The sequence below is a fragment of the Puntigrus tetrazona genome, chromosome 21 (genome assembly GCF_018831695.1).
Source record: "Puntigrus tetrazona isolate hp1 chromosome 21, ASM1883169v1, whole genome shotgun sequence".
NCBI lineage: Eukaryota > Metazoa > Chordata > Actinopteri > Cypriniformes > Cyprinidae > Puntigrus > Puntigrus tetrazona.
In genome coordinates this window covers 10,731,219-10,754,679 of record NC_056719.1, presented here as the reverse complement: position 1 = coordinate 10,754,679, position 23,461 = coordinate 10,731,219, and the positions used below count along the sequence as shown (strand labels likewise).

The window sequence follows — 23,461 nt, the reverse complement described above, 5'->3', positions numbered from 1 at the left end:
TCTACCCTTGCGTCACGCAGTGAGTGATTAACCGGAAGAGACGTTATGGCTCATTTCTAGAAGGCGAGGAACAGGTATTGAGTTATTGTTTTTATCCAGTATGTAGCGTTTAAAGTATATTTTTCATACTGCTTGTAAATACCAATGCAAATGAAAATTAAACTTTTAAAATAACGCATTCGTTCTTGCCAGTGGCACAGCTGATTAAGAGAAATCTGTCCTTTTAACACATGTGCTAATAGTGTTGACTGATATTTTTTTATCTGAATTGCTAACGCAAGCTACTACATTCCATAGTTGTGATTTCTCTTTTTATTAATTCATGCCTGCAGAAACATTTTAGTGTACATTAAGTGTGTTACGAGGTACGTCGAGTCTAAAATAAGCATGACATGTTTATGACAGTAGGACGAGTCAAAACCAACATTGTTTTAATATTTATGTACGATTAGTTGTACAAACCGTGTGTGTTTTAGACATATTTCATACCGAAATATAAAGGCATACCGTCATTTTATTCATATAGCCTAAATGTATGATCATGTTATCCTTTTTTGGAGAGTTGGAGGTAAATTGGACTTGAGATCATTTACATTTACTTTACTTAGGTTGTGGTGAAAGCGCAACTCCAGATGGAGATAGAGTCTGAGACGCTCTCAGCTGCCATGGCTGACACCTTAAAAGTGTCAGAGACCAGAGAAACCACCACAGACCCCGAGGAAGACCGTTTCTATGACTGTGAGGACATGTTACCTGAAGAAGATGGACACACAGAGAGAGAGCACAGAGAGCTGGTGTCAGACGACAGGACAGAAAATGAGAAACTAGAAAACGTGGATGGCACTGACCGGTTGTGTTTGGATAACACGTCAGAAGAGGATTCTGAAGGGCACGCGGACAGCTCGGAAAAGAGACACGACTCATTAACAACAGACCTGGATCCCGAGAAAGACAATGACGAGGAACAGGAGAAATGGGAGAAGTTTGTGGAGAGCGACGAGCAGAGAGAGGGCGACTCGGATTCAGAATTCAAAGAGGAGGCGGTCAAGGAGAACGAGTTTGATGAGGAATACCTGCGTGAGCTGGAGAAAGACCTGACGGAGGAAGAGAAAGAGGTGAGCGTTATCCAGTTATTCTTTTTCACGTCCTTTGAAAACTACAGTTCTGGCAGTATCATGTTTCACACCGTATTGTCTTTTTTTTTAACTACAGAGCAGAAGAAAGGAGAGTTTACAGCTGAAGGAGAAGGGCAACACACAATTTAAGAGTGGAGGTATTTTTTTTATTATTAAGAATTTTACACAGCTCTTTTTTGGACTCTGACACTTTATAGCCACATCTTTCAAGCTCGATAATAGACAAGAAACAAAACAAAACCAATATTAAAACTTAATGTAGATTGTTTGTGCACTATACACCGCTGTTTAAACATTTTAGGGTCAGTCCGTTTTTTTTTTTTTTTTTATTTCAGGAAGTAGGCATTAAATCAATCAAATGTGGGAGTAAACATTTTTATAATATTAAAACAGATTTTCATTTCAAATAAATCCTGTTCTTTTAAAGTGCATCATGGTTTCTACAAAAATATTTGTAGAAAAATAAAAGTTTTTACAGTAATAAATTGCATTTTGAAATATATTAAAGTTTTATTTGAAATTATAATACAATTTCACAGTTTTTACTGTATAATAAAAGCAGTTGTTGTGAGCAGAATCTTCAAGCACTACTTATGATGGCACACCAAAATGTAAATAATTGCACATTATATTAGGAAAATTTGTGAAAAACAACCTGATTTTAATATAACTTTGTATGTAGTTAATATTTAGAACTTTTCTGGTATTTTGATGTGATCAAAATGAAAAAATACGTGCTTGAAGAGTCATCACAAATATTATGTGCAACAGCAAATACCCATATATATTTTCTTGGGATCACAAAAGATATATTGTGACATGCATTTCATTTTAAGCTAAACTATCCCTAATGTTTGAGGCGGTATCATAGAAATGATAGATTTCAGGTTGTGCTTGTGACTGAGTTTCTGACATGTCGTTGTTTGCAGAGCATGCCGAGGCTGAAGAGTCTTACACGTCCGCTCTGAAAGTGTGTCCTGTGTGCTTCGGTAAAGAGAGATCCATACTCTTCTCTAATCGAGCTGCTGCACGCCTGCATCAGGTGAACTTTTCAGTGTTTTGTGCACATACAGAATGTGTATGTGTATATATTTGTGTGTGTGTGTGTGTGTGTGTGTGTATGTATATGTATACTGTATACTGTATGTGTGCATTTTTGGTCACTATGGACTATAGTTTGTTTAAATGTTCTCTGAAGACACATGATGCTTGCTTACTGTAGTACACCATGTAGATATTGCATAATTTATGCATACGATTATAAAAATAATCCGTGACTTGATGATTTAGCATTTTATAATTATATTGGAACCAGTCCAATGTAATAACATTTGATGCTATCAAATTACTTTGAGTGCTCAAAATAGATTTTTTTTTTTTTTTGTGCATGACTATCCAAATATTCCTTTATTTATTCATAGTTTTGCATAATAACTTTATTCATAATTTCATCTGCCAGGATAAAAAAGACAGCGCTATTAGTGACTGCTCTAAAGGTAAGAATATTGTGTTCTGTATCTAGAAAATGTACACGACTTACAACACACTGTTTTTATTGTTGTGTTTGTGATGTATATCTTAATTTCCTTTTCCTGTGGAAATGAAGTTTGATGTTTGAACTGCCATGACACAATGTGTATTGTCTTGTCTTCCACAGCCATAGAACTAAATCCAAATTATGTCCGTGCCATTCTGAGGAGAGCAGAACTCTACGAGAAGACAGACAAGCTTGATGAAGCTCTAGAGGACTATAAAAGTGTGTTGGAGAAAGACCCGGGCATCCCTGCAGCTAGAGAGGCCTGTATGGTGGGTGTTCTCAGTGTTTTCCTCTCCACAACAACACTGCTAGTTACTCTCGACTAAATATTAGGGTTCCTGCTCTTTTTAACCGGTGATTTTACTATTTTACTTCAGTGTTAGCATCGCTTTCAAAATATATATTTTTTAAATACATACTATATGTTTATGTACTGTGTATGTGTATATATATATATATATATATATATATATATATATATATATATTATTATTATTTTTATTTTTTTCCAAATGTATGTTTGTTAGTGCTGTCAAGTAATTAATCACATTCAAAATAAGTTTGTTTACATAAAATATGAGTGTATATACTGTGTATATTTAGTTTGTATTTATAAATACAAACACATGCATGCATATATTTAAGTAAAATGTTACGCTTATATATTAAATATTAATATAAATTATAAGAATACAATTATATACATGTAAAGTTAAAAAAATTTTTTAATAAAAAAACATATATATATATATATATATATATATATATATATATATATATATATATATATATATATATATATATATATATATATATATATATATATACACAGTACACACACACACATATTATGTAAAGTTTTATTTTGGATACGGTTAATTGCAATTAAGCGTTTGATAGCACTGGAATATATTCTTCATAAAAAATTACCCTGGACTTTTCCATGTCTAAAAAAACTTAATTTAAACCTTAAGAAAATTTTAAGACTAGTCTTTCTTCATACATCAAGTTTCCAGAATCACAAGGATCCTGGTTCTTTAAAGTAAAAAAAATCTAATTTTAAAGCCTGTTTTTGTCTTATTTTCATTCATTTTAAGTCACCTTGATGCTCACTTGTATGTCTGCTGAGGCCCCCTAGTGGGCCTAGGGCCTTTCTTGAGAGCCACTGCTCTACATGATTATCATTAGAGTCATAGTTCACCCAAAGATGTCAATTCTGTCATTAATTACTCGCCCTCATGTCATTCCAAACCCTCAAGACCTTCATTCATCTTCAGGACACGAATTAGGATATTTTCATTGAAATCCGAGAGCCTTCTGATGCCCATTTAAGCTTGAGCGTATCCATGATCTAATGCATGAAATTGATACTGATACTGAAACTTAAAAAAAGAAAGATTTCGTTGTCAAGACACCCTGTATCCTTCTAAGTCTCAAAACGTCTCTTTCTGTTTCTCCTTCACAGCGATTGCCACGGCAAATCGAGGAGCGAAACGAGAAGCTGAAAGAAGAGATGATGAGTACGATCGCGTTTTTCTTACAAAAAAGTGTGATTATTTTGGCTCATATTACAATTGTGATATGACATTACATTTTAATATAAAACATCTTCTGCCGCTACATCAGAGACCTCCAGACTAAAAACTGTTTGCGCTGCTAAGAAAATAAAAAAACACTAGAAACACTAGTTTGGTTAACACTAGAAGTTAGAATACAAAAAATGACCTCTTATATTCTTCTCAAATACTCAAACTGTTATGTTTGTATTATATTGGTGAAATGCAACAAACTTTTTTTGAACCCGGCACGCACATTGCGTTCCCAAATGTACATTCAACCGCTTGCAGAGACTAAACAAAGTTTGTGAAGAGCAAGCTGCTTTAAAAACACCATTCATCCTCGCTGCTATTTTATGCTGCATGCAAATTAGCGGCGCTTTCCACTCGGTGAAAAACATGCAGCGAGACAGACTTTTAAAATGACAGCGTTTGGTTTGGTAATCACAATATTCTAAATACTTCAGCACATAAAAGCGCACGTAAAATCCCCCTCAATATATTAGTAAATATGATTACATTGTTATTTAGCAGAAGCGAGTGCTCCGGCGCAACAGTGCTTTTAATTTTGAAGGTTGTCTAGATGAAAGACACACGGTTGCTATTAAGCGTACTGCTCTTAGAAAGTTCTAGTCTGATCCATTAATTAGTACGTTTCAAAGAGGCCTTTCAAACTGAAGAACCTTGGATTGAAAAAAAAGCCCTTGTTGCATAAATCATATCTAATGCAGTCTTCCTGAATTTTTCATTTCCACTAGACCATAAATTGCACTGCATCGAGACAAAGGCTTGTGGCTGTCTGATGGTCGGCCATACTTTTTTCGCTGACCCTTTTTTATTTTAGTAAAAAAACAAAAAGCTTCATAATAAAAAGTACATTCAATTCTGAAAACAAAAGCACAGCCAAGAAACAAATGGCCGTTTTTTTTAAACTCCACTTTGTCGTATGCTTTTTCTGTTATTTTCATTCTTATTTCTAATGATTTTACTGTCAAAAATCAGAATGATAATAAATAACAATAACATTAAGTGACAGAATAATAAAGCATAGTTATAAACTTAATCCTAATGTCTGAGGATTATTTTATTTCTATGTCAAAAAGCAGAAATCATTCAAAACGACGCCGGTTTATATTTCGGTTTTCAAACAACGAAGCATTAACAAGTTGGCATGGATATTAATAATATAGAGAATTCACATCTGTTTGTTTCTCTAGTAGTGAAGCGCTGGTTTGTAGTTTTGTCTGGATTTTACATTACTGGTTAAATGTTGCTGCGCTTTCTCAGAGCACACGCCGGTATTGTGTGTTTCAGGGTATGATTAATAAATGTTTCCTCTAAGTATCAGATTTCCAGTTTGAGGTAACGGCTGAATTTCCTGCAGTTCACAGTCAGGGTGTGTCTGATCAACGCTTCGTATTGATCTCGCTGCAGTCCAGTCAGAGACAAAGCTCACCACAATCACTTCACACCTTTGGACTCTTCAGTCTTTTTTCGGACTTGCATATTACACTGAATTGAGTGTTGCATTTAAAGCTTAGCCTACGAAAGCAGTGCCATACTCACGTATTTACGCACTTTATTATAAAGCTTAAATTGATTGCAGTTATAACAACGTTCGTTATTGACGTAGAGTCATATGTCACACTTGACATTTTAAATGATTAAACGTATTTTAATGTAGGGGGGGGTGAACATTTAGATCAGCTTTTAGCTGTTAATGCAATTTTGTTTACGGTATATTTTCATTTTAATCGTGGAAACCGCTACCTAAAGCCATGCTTAAAATCAAGAATTCATTAAATCGATCAAAATCAACACGTAAGAACATGTTTTTACTTAAGAATTAAATGGCTGCTGAAAATTCAGTTTCGCCATTACGGAAGTAATATTTCTGTTTTTATCAGATGAACGCAGTCTTGATCAGTACCTGTTTAAGGCCACTTCTGTATTCATAGCTTTCTTATTGGCAGATCATTTATTTGCCATCTCTTTGTCTTCTCAGGTAAGCTGAAGGACTTGGGCAACATGATTCTGCGACCCTTCGGTCTCTCCACCTCCAACTTCCAGGTCAACCAAGACACCAACACAGGATCCTACTCCATTAATTTTGTTCAGAATCCCAACAACAACAACAGATAGCTACTCCGGGTGTCTTTTTATAGAGTGTGAACTTCCCCATTCAAGTGTCACTCTCACTCTCTGACTATTCAGTCGTATGCACTAATTCATTAATACAAGTAAAAAAAGCTGGTTTTTCATCGACCGATAGAATTATCCGCTCATGTCAAGTGGTTTTTGGGGAACTTGTAAGCCTGTGTTATATAGATATTCAGTGTTTTGGCATGCCGGGATGTTACATTTGCTGTGAAGCTGGTGTCAGTGATCCAGACTGTTGATCACGAGCAATGACATAATGGGCATTCATCACCATTACCTGCGTTCACATTAAACCAGCGGATAAGATCCTATCCTCATTGTCCGTTGTGTCGTTTCTTGGATGTAATTACTACAGCATGATTTATTACTGAAGAATACACACAACGCGCAGCTCGGTACAAGGCAAAAAAACAGATTTAATTTCATAGAGATATACATTTAATACAATAATAAAACAAATTTACGCCCACGACCACCATCTTCATATGTATAGTCGGGAGAACTCTCCGATTGTACTGAAACGCACGTATGTACAACAGTGAGACTGAACGGCTGAGCGTTTCTCTCTCGCTCTAAATTCCCTTTTTACAGGCCTCAGGTTGAGCGTGTGCAATGAATGGCGCTAACAGGAAAACCTTGAAGCAAAGACTGAGAGATAGAAAAAAATGCGTTCTCGCCGTCGTCTTCGACTTGTGTATGAAAATCATTTAGAAACGGAGGGGAGCACAAAAAAGTCAATTAGTGGGTCGGAGCGATTTGTAACGCTGTACAGATTGCATTGATCATTGAACGTGTGGTGTGCCACAAGAGTGGAAAACTTCAAGCTCTCTTCAAGAACAGTCTAGACTGTATTAAGGCTCAGAATTTCTCAATATAAAGGAGCACAGATGTGGGATTTTATCCAAGACCAAAAGCACAATAAGACCCAATCATCTTCAATTGTACTGTGAAGCATAGCACATGCAATATTTATTTATTGCATTTTTTACATCAAATATTTTTTTTTTTTTAATTTTATAAGTTATCTCTTTCGTTACAAACAAACACTTAAAACCCTGCTTTAACGTGTGCTGGATCTCCACCTACAATCCACAATGGCCGTAACTCCCCTGTGCTGTTCAGTATTCGCAAGTGTCCTTTCACATGCTTTTAAACAAAAAAGGAAAAAATCTGGTTTGAAAAACTCATTTCAGCATGACGGATCGGGAAATAGGTGGAGAGTCTGTAATTCATTGTTATAAATATATAATTCTTTTCTTAAATAAAAATAATTTCTCCGTTACACCTGCTTTTCCAAATGTGGATGGCTCCTCTCATCTGACTGGCTCTTGACCAATTGCAGCGCTTTGGGCAATGGACCAATCAGCAGCCCTTCAGAGTTGCAGCACTGGAGAAGGGGGAAAAAAAACAACAGAATGTCAGACTTCATCATTATAAATATTAAAAAAAGAAACTATGCACTCTTTGAGAGTTAATGCTAAGATCTTTAAAGTTGAAATTATCCATTCTAACCTACATTTTGGCACCAACGGCTAAAAATAGACATTAATTCACTTTTCAGATTATTACAGTCATTTTATATAACAGAAAATCTGCTTCTTGCAGCGTTGGTATAGTGAGCCATGGCACTTAAAGTAACGGAATATAACACTAAAGTTTGTGTTTATTCTGATTCCATCTATGAAAAAATATTGAATTGCTCCCTGGTCCCTAACTGACATTATTGGATAGAAGATTTAGTTCACAAAATTTCACAGTCTCTGGAAATAAATGAGTTTCAAAAAGTGAGCATGTTATTTTTCCTGACATTTTCAATTTGCAGATGAATATTTTCTCATATGAGGCAAAACATCCAATTTCCTTTCAACAATTGATGTTTCTTCGATGTACATTCAAAGCAAATCAAACGCAGAATTAATGCTCTTTCCCTTAAAGTTTCGTGTCACGCACAGCTGTTTTTCCATTGTAATGTCAAATCTTTACAAGCCAAGAAAACGTGAACGTTGACAGCATGAAGACAAACTCACACAGCAGAGATCCACCGAAATGTTAAATCACTAAAACTATTTATGACAACCCTGTGTAGCTTAATAATTTACTATATAGTGTTTATTTACAGTCTGACACTTTTGGTTCAGTCTGCCCTATGGTTTTCTCATCTGTTTGCAGGTATGAAAATCTGTTCCACTTTAGATCATTGTGAAATGACAGACAACGGTCACTATGGTTGGGCTGTCATAAAGTTAATTTTTACTTTTTTTTTGAAACGCATGGAAAAACAGCTTTTCCCAAAACAGGGTTGTGCATTATGCTACACCTGAGAAAAATATGCTTTGAAGTGAGAAATGGTATTAAAATGATAAAATACGAAAAATAATGACGACTAGATAAAATTCTTGAAGTTCACAGTTTATTTATATACTCTTAAAACATCAGAAAACATGTACACAATATCTTCAACTGTTACTTTTTTTCAATGGTTTTACAGCATTCTCTGACCTGCAAACAGATAGAAATAATAAAAGTAAAAAATAAGATGCTGAAATGAAACAAAGCCAACCACCAAAATAAATACCGATTTACTCCTTTACACAAACCTCCGTCAGTCAGTCAGTGTGGTCTACCAAGCATTGTTTTTTTTCTCCTCAAGTCAACGATCTCTACCTGCTAAAGTCATATGTGGAAAGACCAAGATCTCTTACAGTATGTCCCTTCTCAAGATGTGTAAAGATAACTGGACAGTTTAAGATGCTAATGGATATGCAATGCAAGGACATGATTACAGACATGAAATTAAAAAAAATAAAATAAAAAAAAAAAAGAGATAATGCTCTTCCACACAAATAAAATCACTGGTTCTCAGCATTGAAAAGATCCAGACCATTCATCTTCAATTCAGTCAGGCAAAATACATTTTGAACACTTTACATACAAGACCTTCAGCCCTATTTTGCAAATAGTGAAATGACAGAAAATAAAGTTCAGGCACAACAAATAAATTTAAAACACAATAATCCTTAGCAAAACATTTCAGATGAGAGACAATGAATACTGGAGTCAGAACAAAGCACTGAACAACTAAACCAGCCAGAGGCCCAAAATTATGACGAACATATTCACACATATGAGAACTGCTGCCTTGTGCTCCAATGTCCCGCTTTGCAGCGGGACACCGCAGTTGATGAGTGTTTTCATTGAGTTACTTAATGGAACTCATTTAAAAAGAGTTTTGCATTCCACTGCAGCTACATCAAAACTTAGGTTTGCCTCTTGATGTGATATGCCTAAACTGGACAGACATATGGAGCCATACAAAAGATGCTCAGTAATCCATTAAACACGTATGCACTCCCAAATTCATGCAAAAAACGAAGTCGGGGTGGCCAGCGGGTTGGCTGAGGAACAGGAACATTTTCGCCATAATCAGACATATAAAAAGCAGTCTAAGACGCAAACATATGACAACGGCAGGAGGGAGCAAAACAAGTGGAGGAAAAGAACAAGAAGCTGTGAACAGGGCAAGTAGATTAGGGAGGAATGAGCTTGGGAAGCAGATGTTGTAGCTGCGAGGGGTGGGGAAAGAGGACGCACAGATAGGCTGGCATGTTTCTTCGTGTCTGAGGTGGTACTCTCTGTGTTTACAGAGTCGCTGTGCTCTCCTCACAGTGGCACTTGAGGTGACTTCGGCTTACAGGCACCTCCCCCCGTAACAGCAGCGCGACTGGCTGCAAAGCCAAGGCTGGCCAAGAGCCACGCCCAGATCAACAGCCGTCTGCTCAGATCACTGCGCTTGGATTAGTCGTCTCAGAACGTCTGAGAAAGATCAGCACCAATTAAGTCCCTTTTTCTACCTGAGCGAGGCACTACCCAGCAGGGTCAACTTTGTTACACAACTTCTATGATAAAGGAAAACAATTCAAGGATGGCATAAGTGAAATCCAAGACTTGAGTTCATGTAAGGGAGATTGGACAAAGACTCTGACGTCTAGAAACACTGTAGTGATAGAAAATGCAGCAGGAATCCGAACCTATAACACTTTCTCTGGTCATCCAAAAGGAAGCATTAGCTGTGCTAAATTAGGGATCCAGACTAAGTAGCAGTCAACCGGACACCATTTAGTTGGTTTGAGAATGGGTTCAAGCTGAAGTTTTCACACATGCCTACGTTTTCAGGCAAAAGCTAATCAAGCTCAAAAAACCCCCACTCTTTTCATGTTTTACAAGGACCTTCGACGGCACATATTGACCAAGAACAACTAAGTTCAAGGCAAACAAATATCATTACCACTCAAAACCCATAACACCTTTTCCAAGAAGTCTCCATCATCCGTTTTCGGTATACCGTATGATGATATGACAAGATCAAAAGACTGGTTACTTAGGGGCGAACTAGATACTTAACATGAGAACCGTTTGCTTTCATTTACTCAATTCAATTCCCTTCTCTCCCTTTCTCAATGAAAATAAATTAGTCCTGGTTGCCTTTTCTGGATTTCACTCTGGAAGCTGACTGGGTACAGCAAAGTTTGAGAGGTGTCAGAAGGGGTACAGGGCCAACTCGAGTGCCTGTTTTGCCTACCTTACCAAGGCACACCACCTCACGTCTCAAACTGAGTTAGCAAGGCTCGGACCTCAGGTGTGAGCTGCTTGGCAGCCTTGGCGGCCTCAGTGATGGCTTTACGATACAGGCCCTTTCTCTTCTTGTCAAAGCGAGACTGGAAGTTTTCTAGAAATGGGGCAAGTTGAGTAATGGCCAGGAAGGAAGTGGTGGGTGACCCAAACCAAGAGACCCGGGCCTCCTGCCTGACTAAGAGCCCATTATCTTTGCGACTCACTGTGATGGCTAGGATGCGGGCGGGCCACCAAGGGAAGCCAAGGATTTTGGCCCAAACAATGTCCCCTACACAAATTGTCCTGCCATCCAGGGCAACGCACTTGGTTACGTTTTTGGAAAAGACGGCAGCTTTGAGGGATTTACTGCGCTTTTTTTCGTCCTTAGGAGCAGAGGGAGATGCAGAGGCAAAAGCGGAGGATGTGCCAGGGGCAGGGGCCGATCGCAAATCACCAGGAGGGGGGAAGTCAAACGTTTCGGTAGAGCTACACTCAGAGTTTGATGACTTTAAGTCATCTGCACTATCGATGCTGCACATGGAGGTACTAGAGGAGTCGGTATGGCTGGGGTTAAGGGTCATGTAGACCACTAGGTTACCAGCCTTGCTCCCACGCGTCTCCCGCTTTTCCTCCCGCCCCTCCTGTTCCTCTGGCTCAGCTTGGGGTTCCCTGTATTCCGGGGCTGGGAGGGGCTCGGGTTGGGCCTGGCTGAGCAGGGACTCGATTGCTTTGTCTGGCCTCTGGGGCTCTACAGCTGTGGCGACTTGGCTTGCAGAGCAGGAGGAGGAGGAGGAGGAGGAGCGTGTGGAGGTGCAGCGGGGCACGGCTGGTTTAGGCAACGGTAAACGGCCCCCTCCCGGCACTTTCTCCAAGCAAGGCGGCTTACATGAGGAAGAATCGTTCTCTTCATTACGGTACCTTTGGGGCTTGATGCGCATCCTGGGTGGCAGGGGGTTGGAACCTGGACCTCCTCCACTGATCTGCTGCAGTCGCCTGGTGAAGTGGACCTTTTGGTGGGCTTCCTGGAGGGCAGCTGCCCTGGTTATGGCCTTGGTGTTCCCGCTACTGCCTGTGACTGACTCTCTCTGTCTTCTCTGAGCCTTGGCCATCTTCAGCACCTCTCGTGCTTTGGAGTGGTCAACGTTTTTGCTCTGAAGCACTTTTTTGGCATTGAGCTGCACTCGAGAGTTGGCTGAGGATGTAGTTGTAGTAGACACCCCCTTCACCATTTTGTTCCCTGCAGCTGCACCTTTGACCTGACTATGACCCAGAGAAGAGGCAGTAGCCGTCGTCACCCGTACAGCTGAACCCTGCCGTTTGGGCCCATCAGTACCACGGCCCTTCTCGTCAGAACGTGTATCACTACGGGGCCGCTTACCAGCAGCTGCCGCTGTGCTGTCATTACGCCGTCTTTTGGCATCGTCACTTCGGCAGTCTGAAATGGGGCCTCTGCGCGTCTCACGCTTGTCCCCTTGCACCACAGCCCCTTTACATTTATCGCACAGAACTTGTCTTGGTCGGAGCTTGATGGCATTCATTATAGAAGTTGGCTCCTCTCTATACAGCCTACGCTTGGGTCGCTTGATTTTCCGTGGTAGAGGCTGAGGTAACGACTGGTTGTAGGTGTCCCTGATGAACAGTGGTGGTGGATAAGGGGCCCCCTCCTGAAACAAAGGAGGTGGTTTTGAGGTCCATGGGTTAGGTTGAGGGTTGGGACAGGGCTGGGGAGCTGCAGAAGTCTCAGCAGTGTCCTTCAATGGGGCATCTAGAGCATCCACAGGGTCCTTAATGGGGGCATCACTAGGTCCTTGAGTGACACCCTTATCTGTCTCTGACTGGAATGCTTCCGTCTTTAGCTGCATAGATTCTGGTTTGTCCTTATACTCTCTCTTGGGGAACACGGTTATAGGAATCCCATAAGGTCCAAACCTGAGGTACAGAAGAAGAGAAACAAAGACACTAAGATTAAACTTGTAGATGTCTAATCCTTGTTTCCTCATAAAAAAAAAAGTATATTACTTGTATGCAAAATAAATTTTTTCAGCACATTTGTTTGTTTTATCATACAACTGAAGGATTACTGTGAAGTCTTGAAGCAGGCAATATTTTGCATCAGTCGCATTATTGCTCTGTTTTTATTTAAAATATAATTCTGTCATGTTTGTATTCATGAGATAGGAAGGATGATTAACTGACAGAGCAGCATACAGATTATTTCAGCAACAATAATACAGTCCCATACAACAAAGAAAATGCATGTTAGGATAAAATGCCACTTCAGCTAACTGAAATACATTATAGGCTAAAAAGGTCTGTGATGGCTTCAGTTTTCAAAATTATAGCTTTTTTGCTAGTGTACTTTTATTGTAATATATTTTATTACATTATAATAGAATATATCCCTCTACAAAAGGAAGAAGAACAGCCATTCCTACCTAATAAAAACCATTCCTACTTTGTCTGAAAGCTGATCTTGTTTGGCCCAAAACATGATATTAGAAATCCAAAGCAAAAAACAACATTGCTAACAAAACATCATACTAAAACGTTCTTGGATGTCAAAAACAGACACTTAGGCCTGAAAGAACCATTGTCTGTAGCAATCACCCTGTTTACAATTTTCATTGTTTATCCAATGTGGGTCAAGAAGAACTAACTCTACAATCATTTATATTCTGTAAAGTATTAACTACCCACCAGCTCATTTCAGAAGTGAACTGACACCTTTGGACACACTGATCCAGCTTTAGCTTTAATAAGCACACAAAAATGCATGCAATATACCGACACTTGTTTGTGTCAAAATCATATTCACGATTTTCATAATCAGTAAATGCATTTCAAATCTATTTTCCATATCATCCTGTAGAATAAGCGTGCCCTGAAAATAATGTCCCATAAAAAAGGGTTGGGTTTGTGATCTTTTAAGTGGCAGACGAATACACTAACTTGCAGTAGCTAGCACTTAAAGAGGGAGTGATCTGACAATCCCATTAGACATTTCATCCAGAAACTGGGAATGATCTAATGTTAAAAAATGCAAATGAAGATAGCCCTTTAGAGCAGAAGCTAAAAATAAACTGGACAGCATGTCTGGCAAACCACTTCAACACCGTGACACTGACTGTTTCAAGTTCACTCTGTGTACTGCGGCTGTTACGTCACAGAGGAACAGTAGGACCTTCAAAAGGAAATTATTCCACACCCAGGATGTTAGCTGCTTTTAACCAATTATACAATGAATATCCATCTATCCATCCATCACCTCGTCCAACTTGTCACAATTTCAAACCATTGGCAATTACACTAACCCATTAAAGATAAAATGGAAATTGACGAAAGGAAGCTTAAGTTTTTCACCCTCTCAGATGCCTTACAGGAAGCACAAAATTAGCTGAGCTAGTGACACTTTGTCAATTAAGAACATCTTTTTGCTTCTGTTTGAGATTCAGAGCTGTAACACATTTCATCATTAACATTTTAAACTCAAAACACCAATGCTGTGGGCCTTAAAGTAATACTAAGACTTAAGTTTAAGTTAAACTTAAACGGCAGCATCTGTGACATGAACATGATTGTAACTTATCCCACAGTTTATAGGGGGGGAAAAAAAGAAAAGAAAAACAGGCCATTTCAGGCTTTTCAGCCCATGTCAGGGTTTTCTAAATGGGCGACTGCTAAGAACTGGCGGGTTTGTGAGAGGAAGTACAGTAAGAAACTGGTAATATTTAAAAAGTGATTGGGTTTAGAGTCTCAGAATAGCTTGGTATAGACTTTAAAATGCAAATGGAAATTGAATATGCATTAGATGTACATTACAAATTCCCAAGCTTTCCAATATTTTTGAGAAAAGAAGACTGCAGGGTTTGGGCTTTCGAGAGCGAATTTAGGACATAAATATTAGTATTGCAACTTGGAGTAAGTTATCATTACTAGAATTACTAATAAACATTTTACTTTACAATATAACTGTAACAGTTCAAAACAATCTTCCTTACATTTAGAATTAAAAAAAGTTTAATATATATTATCATTAGGTTTGACTGGGTTGTTAAAACACTAATGTGGACTTAAGATACTATCGCAACTAAAAAGTAAGTTTAAATAGTTAAATGGATTATTTACTTGCATACCATGTGACCATTAACTGACCTCAGAAAACCGTAAACATGCAAATTTATCATCGAACTGAACTCAAATATTAACAAAATCTAAGAGCATTCTTCACATAAATATTTATCACTCAAGGGGTTCGTATGTCACTGGTGTCATGTATGTGACTGGTGTTAGGATAAAGATGATGGGCATCTCTGGAATATGTTAACAGCATCATTTCAATCCTTGAACGGCTTTTATGGTTCATCAGCATTGAGAAATGTGTCATTTCCAGGTGATGCAATCACTTCCTAACAATGTTGCCACACAGGTTCTTCAGGACACATTCCCTATACAACAACTTCACAAGAATGTTTCATGTCGACTTATCTCAAGTGAGAATTGAACTGAGAGACTGGAGATCCCACTATAAATTGGGCTCTGCTATGATTCATCCCCGACACCCAGAGAAAAATGTGTGAACGAGGGTGTTGAGACAGACAAACTGTGGGAGCAGTTTGTAGGGTGTTAATCACCAGCATATCACTGTTTTCCCCCCGGTTATGATCTACGTAATACCTAGTTACATATGGGTGACATGAAAATTCAAGTAGTGACAGCAGCGTCCAGTAATGACAGACATCAATATTTATGTTTATTCTTGTGTAATCTCTTTTTTCTGGCTTGAATTATTTTGGAAAATTAATCTGTTGCATGTCACCATTTACACAGCTTGTTAAAATGTTATTTAAAAAAAAAAATGAAAAGACTGTGGCCCGGTCACACCGGCCAAAACAACTGTTTACCTTTCATAATATCATACAATACAACATTGAAAAATAAAAATAGGAAAGCAATAAAAAGACAGTACCATTAATAGCTTACTTTTTATAGGATCCTTCTAACTACAGTGACAGTTTGTACTATTAACTAATAAAATAATTTATATATTATAAAATAATAATGTGTAATGGTGAAGACGCCGTTTACCTTTCTGAAAGCAAACGAAAGGCAACTTTGGGAAGTATGCTGGATGTACAGCTGCAATTTCTTTATTACCTTTTCGAAAGGTCCATGAGTACCCCGGAGAAGATCTTCTCGCCCAAGCGAAACGACACCACCAGCGCATCGTCGATGATGTGATCCAGCGTGACAAGAACCTCGGAGCCGAGCATCAGCCGCTCGACGACGCCGGGCTCCGCCGGACACAGAACCGGGTCTTTCGACTCCACCGACTCACTGTCGGGTTCACTAAGGTCCGTTTTGAAGCTCTGCTGATGAAGAGGATGCGAGCGCACTTCCTCCGCCTCCGCTGCTGAGATGAGCGACGACCGATCCACCGCCGCTGCAAGTTCGGGAGAGTCTTTACTGGAAACTGTAGAAAAGTCACTCATGCAGCTCTGACCCACCGATTCTCCCAGCGAGGTCTCCTCCGCGGCGGACAGGGAGTCCGGGTGCTCTGAGGGGTGCGGGATGACATGGAAAGCATCCTCGTGAGTTTTGAGCTCCGACCCGGGAGCATCGGTCGCGGGCTCGGGGTCCGGCTGCGTGAAGCCTATGAGTTCACACTCCAGATCGGCAGGATGGCTCGACGCGGGGTTGGAGTCGTATTCGACAGCCAGAGACAGTCCGGTTTTGGGCTCCGACGGAACCTTAGCGGGAAGGGAATGCAAGTAGACCACAGAGGGCTGGGAGTCTGAGATGGAGCTGGGGAGCAGAAGGCAGGGGCTGGATTCGAGAGCACTGACCTCGTTTGCAGCCTCCACCTTCGGCGAGAAGGATTCCTTGTAATCTGTGCACCTGTAGTCCATGAGCACGGGCTGCTCGGCTGTGCTCAGGCGGCCCCAGGACCCCCCCGTCTCGGTGCGCTCTCCGTCCGCATGGGCAGAGAGGGCTTTTCCCGCGGCTTGAAGGTCCGGCCTTCTGATTTCCATTTGGACCTGGCTGCATTCCTGAACTGCATCCACATCCTCGGGTCGGTGACAAAGCTCCATTTCCGGGACGGAGCGGGCCTCTAGGTCGACCACATGCTCTCCTGGCTCGGGTTCGTAGTCCACCCCGTCCCCCGCTGTTGTTGATGCCGCAGCAGCTCCTGGCTCCGCAGCCACGGCCGCCATTTTCTTTCCGCTTTGCAACTACTACTTGGCCCTGTCCTCCTGATAAGATAAGATCCCGCCCACTTACAACTACTGACACTTCTCATTGGCTGATTCAACGTGCGGTTTTCGTTAGTTGGCTTATGTTCTTGCCGTTCAAAGGAAATCCCTTGAAACTCTATTGTGATTGGCTTCTATTATGTCAATATACTTTATTATGAAGGTACAACTTTGGCGCCACCAGGGGCGATGTTGAGTTGTATATTTACGTCAAGGTTTGTTGGTGTGGTCCATTTTTTATCGTCGTAAACGTTTTTAGCAGCTATGTTGTCATTTTCAACTAAATCTTGAAATGAAAGTTGAAATGAAAGTAAATAAATATTAATGGGTTAAAAACAATAACAAAATAAATGTTTACTTTCATAAGTGATTTATTAAGTTGAATTATTACACTAAAAACTATTACAAATGTACTAAAACGTAAAACAAATAATAAAATGAAAACCAAAATTACATAAAAACTATTTCAAAATATGAATACTATAGGCTAGTATTCCCTCAATGTCGCAATGTCATCTGAAAAAAATCTCAGAATTTTTGTTTCGTTCACATTTTAATAAATGTGTTTTATTCAGAATGATTCATATAGAGTGATGAACTATGAACCATGTGGTTAATGGATAATTTCACTTGTATAAAATGTAGCCTAGCTATTTAATGAGATAAAGAGTGATATTGATTCATAAAATTTTAATGTGCACCAATTCCATCTAGCTTTCAGAAGTCTTTTGCATATTTGATAAGCTCGTCTTAATCAGCGGCTACATGTCATTGTATAGCCAACGACCTACTGATCATCAGTGCACTGACCTTTCACCTTTCCTCTTTTCCGTGAAGAGAAAGCTTCACTACAGCGAATGAACTCCTCTAAAGTGGACTTTATTAATATTTGTCCACACTTGGTTTAAATTTCTCTGAAAATGAAAGTACGTGCGGCACATTTTCATTAGGGCTTAAGCTTTCAGGTACGAAAAAAGGTTACCCCAGGTTTCACAGACAAGGTTTAAGCCTAGTCACAGACTAAAGTGTAAGTCTGAGCTGTTTTAACTGAAAGAAACTGGCATTGACTGATTTTAAAATATATCAGTGCCTCTGTTTTGTCTCAAAATGCACACCAGTGATAAAAAGGCACGTTAATAAAAATATCCTGCCTAGTCCTGACTTGTGAAAACTGTGAAACCAGGCCTTAAACGAACCGGTAAATGTTCTGATTTCACGAAGGCAATCGGATTTCTTTGCAAAAGTAATTTGACACCATATAATCTTTCGACATGACACATTTATTGTCAGATCCAGAGACGTTTGAAAAAGAATGGTGGTATAATAAAAGTTTATGTTTCACTATGTGGCTTTCATTCATTAAACTCTTCTTTTGGTGACTATATTGTGAAGGACACAGTTTAACGAGTGTTTTGCAATCATACAATATGAACGCACTCTTCAGGGAGCTCTGTTTGCGTCATTTAGTAAGCAGCGGTTTGCTAATATAATAGCCTTCCTAATCCATTCAGCAGAGGGCAATAAAATATGTTTTGTTTGAAACGGCAGTTAGCGCAAAACTATTTTTACGCTGTATTATGCTATTGTAGCTACAGGCTCTTTTCAAAAATTGAAGAAAAATTTTCCTTGCAGCACTATCTTATGATAGTCCTCAACTTCACTGATAATAATATCTCGTCGTAAAATGACCTTTTGATGCTTCAGAAGTTGCCTGTTCCCCGAGAATCAATGTGTGCTTTCAGAGGTGGGAGCTTGCAGCTAGCTCTGGAAGTGGGGAAAAAAAAAAGAGCCCATCCTGTTCTGATCCTGCTTTCATCTCTTTTCAGCTCATCATTCCGCTAGATTCGTGTGAGGTAGAGATCTTTGAAGCTGAAATTTATCTGTAAATCTACACACAAGAATTTAGAAAAAAAAGAAAAGAAAGAAAGCGTAAGGCCAAGGGCAAGAGAGATGATGCAATGAAAGCTGTATTCTGTGAGAAACTGTTAGAGGTTTATGCGCTGAAGGGCATTGGCCTGTGGCACAGCTTTCCCTCCTTTTAAACTTACAGACAGTTTCTCTCTTAATCGATTCGTTTTAAGAAGACTCTAGACAAAACATTTACATTTTCATCATTTACTCACCATCACGTGCCTCCAAACCTGCATGGCTTTCTACTACTTCAATATTTTAAATAACATCAAGAACCAGACGACACTGGAGCCCTTTTTTGGCTTCCATTCAAAATATCTTCTGTGTTTTACGGAAGAAAGTGGAATTTTCCGAAATTACAGTTTCGAGATAGAAACGTCGAAGCACAGAATAGCATATCCTGATTTTTTTTTTCTCTCAGAGTTAAGTTCTTTTTAGATGTATGAAAGATTAGCTTGAGTATGAATCGCTATCTACTGGAACATACAGTTCAGTCTGGCATAAAGAGCTCTCTATCCTTTCTAAAGCAAGGTCAAGGCAGATGGCCTTCGGTACTGCAAGCTTCAGGCTCGACAGCTGCGATCTAAAACCTTGTAGCTGGTTCATTACGGTAGTCTGCACAAATGGGAGATATTGCTATATTACTCCCATTAATCATCTGGTTGTCATGAATATTGTCCATAGATGGCTAGTGCTATTTCCATTATACCCAATATTGTGTCACAGTGCATATTGTATTGGAGAAGATTTTAAGCATGAATGATTATCCTTCATTGCTCGTGTACGGTACATCGTTGCTACCCAGGTAACCAGCCGTGCGGTCATGCACTTGATGACTTGTGCTTTTGTGAGGCCTTCATAAAAGTTTACGGCTTGGTTATGGTGATGGTGCGCCCATAATGTCATGAAAAAAAGAGGCAGAGTTGAAGATGGCTAGGGTATATAAGAGCAGGAAACTTCACCCAACAGTACTTCGGTTCTCAGCTTGCTCTTCCTCTCTGCTCGACAGTCAACGCCCCAAACCATGGCTTTCAACGGAAAGTGGGAAACCGAATCTCAGGACGGATATGAAGAGTTCTGCAAACTGATTGGTAAGCTGCAACTTTTCAAACAACTGATTTTATGCTATGTTGATGATGGAAGGCCGCACATCTAAAAATTCATTGGCATTATTGCTTCCTTGCAGAATATTTAACACCCATAAAAAGGTTAATACCAAAATGTTCTTTGCGCAAAGAAAAGAAAAGTCTTCGAAGAGTTTGTATTTCAAACTTGAAAAGATGATTTATATCTTGAGAATTTCTGGCTGCACTTCCATGAACTTAATCCCAGGTTGCTCTAGTTTAGACCGTCCTTGTACTATAAATTGCTTTGGACAAGAAAATGTTGTCCTACATGTTCTGGTGTGTTTGCATCTCATTTGCGAGCATGCCTTAAAAATCTAAAAAATGGTTCCACTATAAACCTTTAATATTCATGGAGCTTTTCCATTGCTCAAATGACTCTTAATAGTGGAAAATTTGTTCACGCCGAAAAAAAAAAGTTAAACGAAAGGTTCTTTGGGAAGCCCGATAGGATTTTTATGGCATTGCTGCAAAAATTCCCATTTGGAATCTTTATTTTCAAAAAGACACATTTCAACATCTAAATCTGGTAAAAACAAAAGAAAAAGGAAAAAATGAAATAATAAGGATTTTATGTTCTGAAGCAATTCTCTTTATCCTCACCAAGGCAGCATTTCTTTGATCAAAGTAAAGTAAAAACAGTAATACAGACAATAATAACTTCATTCTATTTTGTTACATTTTATAATGGCACAACCGAATTGTAAGCAGCCATTACTCCAGTCTTTAGTATCACTTGATCCCTCAGAAATCATTCTGCTTTGGTCCCGTACACTTCAGGTATCCCTGATGATGTCATCTCAAAGGGCCGCGACTTCAAGCTTGTGACGGAGGTCATCCAGAACGGAGATGATTTCTCATGGATCCAGTACTACCCAAATAACCACGTTGTGACCAACAAGTTCATCGTTGGCAAAGAGAGTGACATGGAGACTGTTGGAGGGAAGAAATTTAAGGTAGGAACTTTCAGAGATCAGACTGAAGCTACCATGACTTTGACTTCTTAAAGAAGGCTAGTATGCGTGTGATAAAACGTCACTCTTGCTTGTCCTCACTAGGGCACAGTCTCCATGGAAGGGGGCAAGCTGGCCATAAGTTTCCCCAAGTACCACCACACATCTGAGATCAGCGGCGGAAAGCTGGTGGAGGTGAGATATCATGATATTTGTTTTGAAATGAAATGGGTTTCGATGCTTGTAAAGTAGCTGAAGTGCTTTTGATTTGCTTTACAGACCTCCACAGCCACTGGTGCTAGCGGTCCAGTTGTTTTTGTACGTACGAGCAAGAAGATCTAACTGCATTATTGAGATAAATGACCCTGTTCTGCTCTGACCTCTCATTTACTTGAATAAAGTGGACGAGCTAAACTGAACAATGTTTCCTGATCTTTCCGTTTCATCCTGCTAATGCATAAAGTGATTCAATGATGAAATGAGCATTCAATAACGTCACATTATAAGGAGATAAAACATCTAATCGGATTAGAATGATTGCTGGCTGCCCGGTCACCACTGGAGGGCAGTCCTCGCTTCAATCCTGCAGGCCAGTCGCTAACAAAGACAAAAGCGCTCTTTTTTTTTTTTAAAACACTCATGATGACAAAAAAAGCAGATGGAGGTTTGATTTATCATGGTACCCTTTTTAAAATTAGGGAATTTTAAGCAACAACTAAAATGGACATTGCAGGTAAATACTGAATACACAGTACATGGATTGCGCTTGGTTTTTCAACGTGGTTTTTAAAAATTAAGGCATTTTAATAAAATAAAATAATATTGAGGGCAGAAGTAATGCATATTAGGAGGCGTGGCCTGATTTGAAATATTTTTAAGCATTATACAAAATAGGAGAGTTAAATATTTTTAGCAAATGAAATAAAAAGTCATGTGAGGCTTGGTTTTAAGGCATTTCTAAGAAAAAAAACAAACAAATATATATATATATATATATATATATATATATATATATATATATATATATATATATATATATTCTTTTTTATGAATAATCAAAATTCTAGCATGTTTAATCATTAACTGGCCAAAACACTGTTAATCTTCAATCTCACAGACAACATGAACTAAATATCCATGTTAAAATTCAGCATGAATAAAGGAATAAGACAAAAGCAGTAGAGAGCACGCTTCAGTTTAGAGGTACTCCCTCCTGGTAATTAAGTAAAAAGGTGCCAGCCCCTTCCCCCTGCCTTGCTTTGCAAACAAAGGTTGTGAAAATGATCCATTACACAACTGCCCCTTTGCCAGCTCTCAACCCCCCTCGTCCGATTCAGTGTCTCTTCATCATCAAACCAACTCAGACATGTGGCCCACCTCCCAGGGCCTGCCCATGTACCCCCCACCAGGCTCCAGCACAAAGGGAGGGCCCCTCTCTCTGGGTCTGCTATCCACCCAATCTCTTTAATTAAACAGATAAAACCCCTATAATCCGCAACGGTGCAGCGAGCTCCACCCCATCGACAACTCATTCTTAACATTTTAAATAGATACTCCACCTAAGAAAACATTTACGTAGGTTATACCAGACTTTCCCCTGATGAACACAATTAAAGATTTTAGGAAAAATATCGACTCCATATAATATAGCGTTGATGCCTAAAAAAGGACATGGCAGGAATCAAATGACCAATGTCTTCTGAAGCAAAACGATAGATGTAATAAACAGTGATATTCAAACTTTTTAAAATTATAAACCATGAACTGTCATACTCCTAAACCAATTTTACAGCCTATAAAATTCTATGGCCTCCTAAAAGAAGTTATATAAGGCTCCTTAAGTCAAATGTTTTTCAAGGCCATGGAAGGGACAGTTCATTTAAACATGAAAATGTTCTCATTATTTACTCAACCTTGTGTAATATACATTGCTAGGAACTTAATTTGGACAACTTTAAAGGTGATTTTCTCAAATTCAAATTCTCCCTCAGACTAACACTGATGTATGGTTTGTTCGGATAGGACAATGAAAAACTTACATCTTAATATAAAAAATAAAATAAAATAAACCCTTATGACCGGTTTTGTGGTCCAGGGTCACATAGGAGAACTAGTAAGAGACAATTCTAATTTTTGGGTGACTATACCTTTAAGGTCTAACATGTTAACCCAGCTAAAACATGGCTGAATCTATTGGTTTTAAAAACTTCATGTAACTCTAA

At 39.0% G+C, this 23,461-nt stretch overlaps 3 protein-coding genes across 4 annotated transcripts; 2 read left to right on the top strand and 1 right to left on the bottom strand.

Moving 5' to 3' along the window:
* ttc1 (tetratricopeptide repeat domain 1) lies at positions 1–6,700 on the top strand. The gene is made up of 8 exons (XM_043220986.1): positions 1–74; positions 609–1,115; positions 1,213–1,273; positions 2,066–2,178; positions 2,596–2,632; positions 2,794–2,942; positions 4,139–4,193; positions 6,235–6,700. The coding sequence occupies exons 2-8, from the start codon at positions 633–635 to the stop codon at positions 6,369–6,371; spliced, it is 1,035 nt and encodes a 344-aa protein (XP_043076921.1). The 5' UTR covers positions 1–74; positions 609–632; the 3' UTR covers positions 6,372–6,700.
* An 81-nt stretch (positions 6,701–6,781) lies between these two features.
* pwwp2a (PWWP domain containing 2A) lies at positions 6,782–18,888 on the bottom strand. 2 transcript variants are annotated; one of them, XM_043220985.1, is made up of 3 exons: positions 16,155–18,888; positions 10,969–12,929; positions 6,782–7,776 (listed from the first exon to the last, which is right to left on the bottom strand). In XM_043220985.1, the coding sequence occupies exons 1-2, from the start codon at positions 17,210–17,212 to the stop codon at positions 10,988–10,990; spliced, it is 3,000 nt and encodes a 999-aa protein (XP_043076920.1). In that variant the 5' UTR covers positions 17,213–18,888; the 3' UTR covers positions 6,782–7,776; positions 10,969–10,987. The 2 variants fall into 2 exon arrangements, with proteins under 2 accessions (XP_043076920.1, XP_043076919.1); XM_043220984.1 differs by lacking the exon at positions 6,782–7,776 and having other exon boundaries at positions 8,186–12,929; positions 16,155–18,883.
* A 1,210-nt stretch (positions 18,889–20,098) lies between these two features.
* Positions 20,099–21,658, top strand: fabp6 (fatty acid binding protein 6, ileal (gastrotropin)). Its single transcript, XM_043220988.1, has 4 exons — positions 20,099–20,253; positions 21,067–21,242; positions 21,345–21,434; positions 21,519–21,658. Exons 1-4 carry the CDS (start codon positions 20,187–20,189, stop codon positions 21,579–21,581), a joined length of 396 nt encoding a protein of 131 aa, XP_043076923.1. The 5' UTR covers positions 20,099–20,186; the 3' UTR covers positions 21,582–21,658.
* Positions 21,659–23,461: the final 1,803 nt, after the last annotated feature.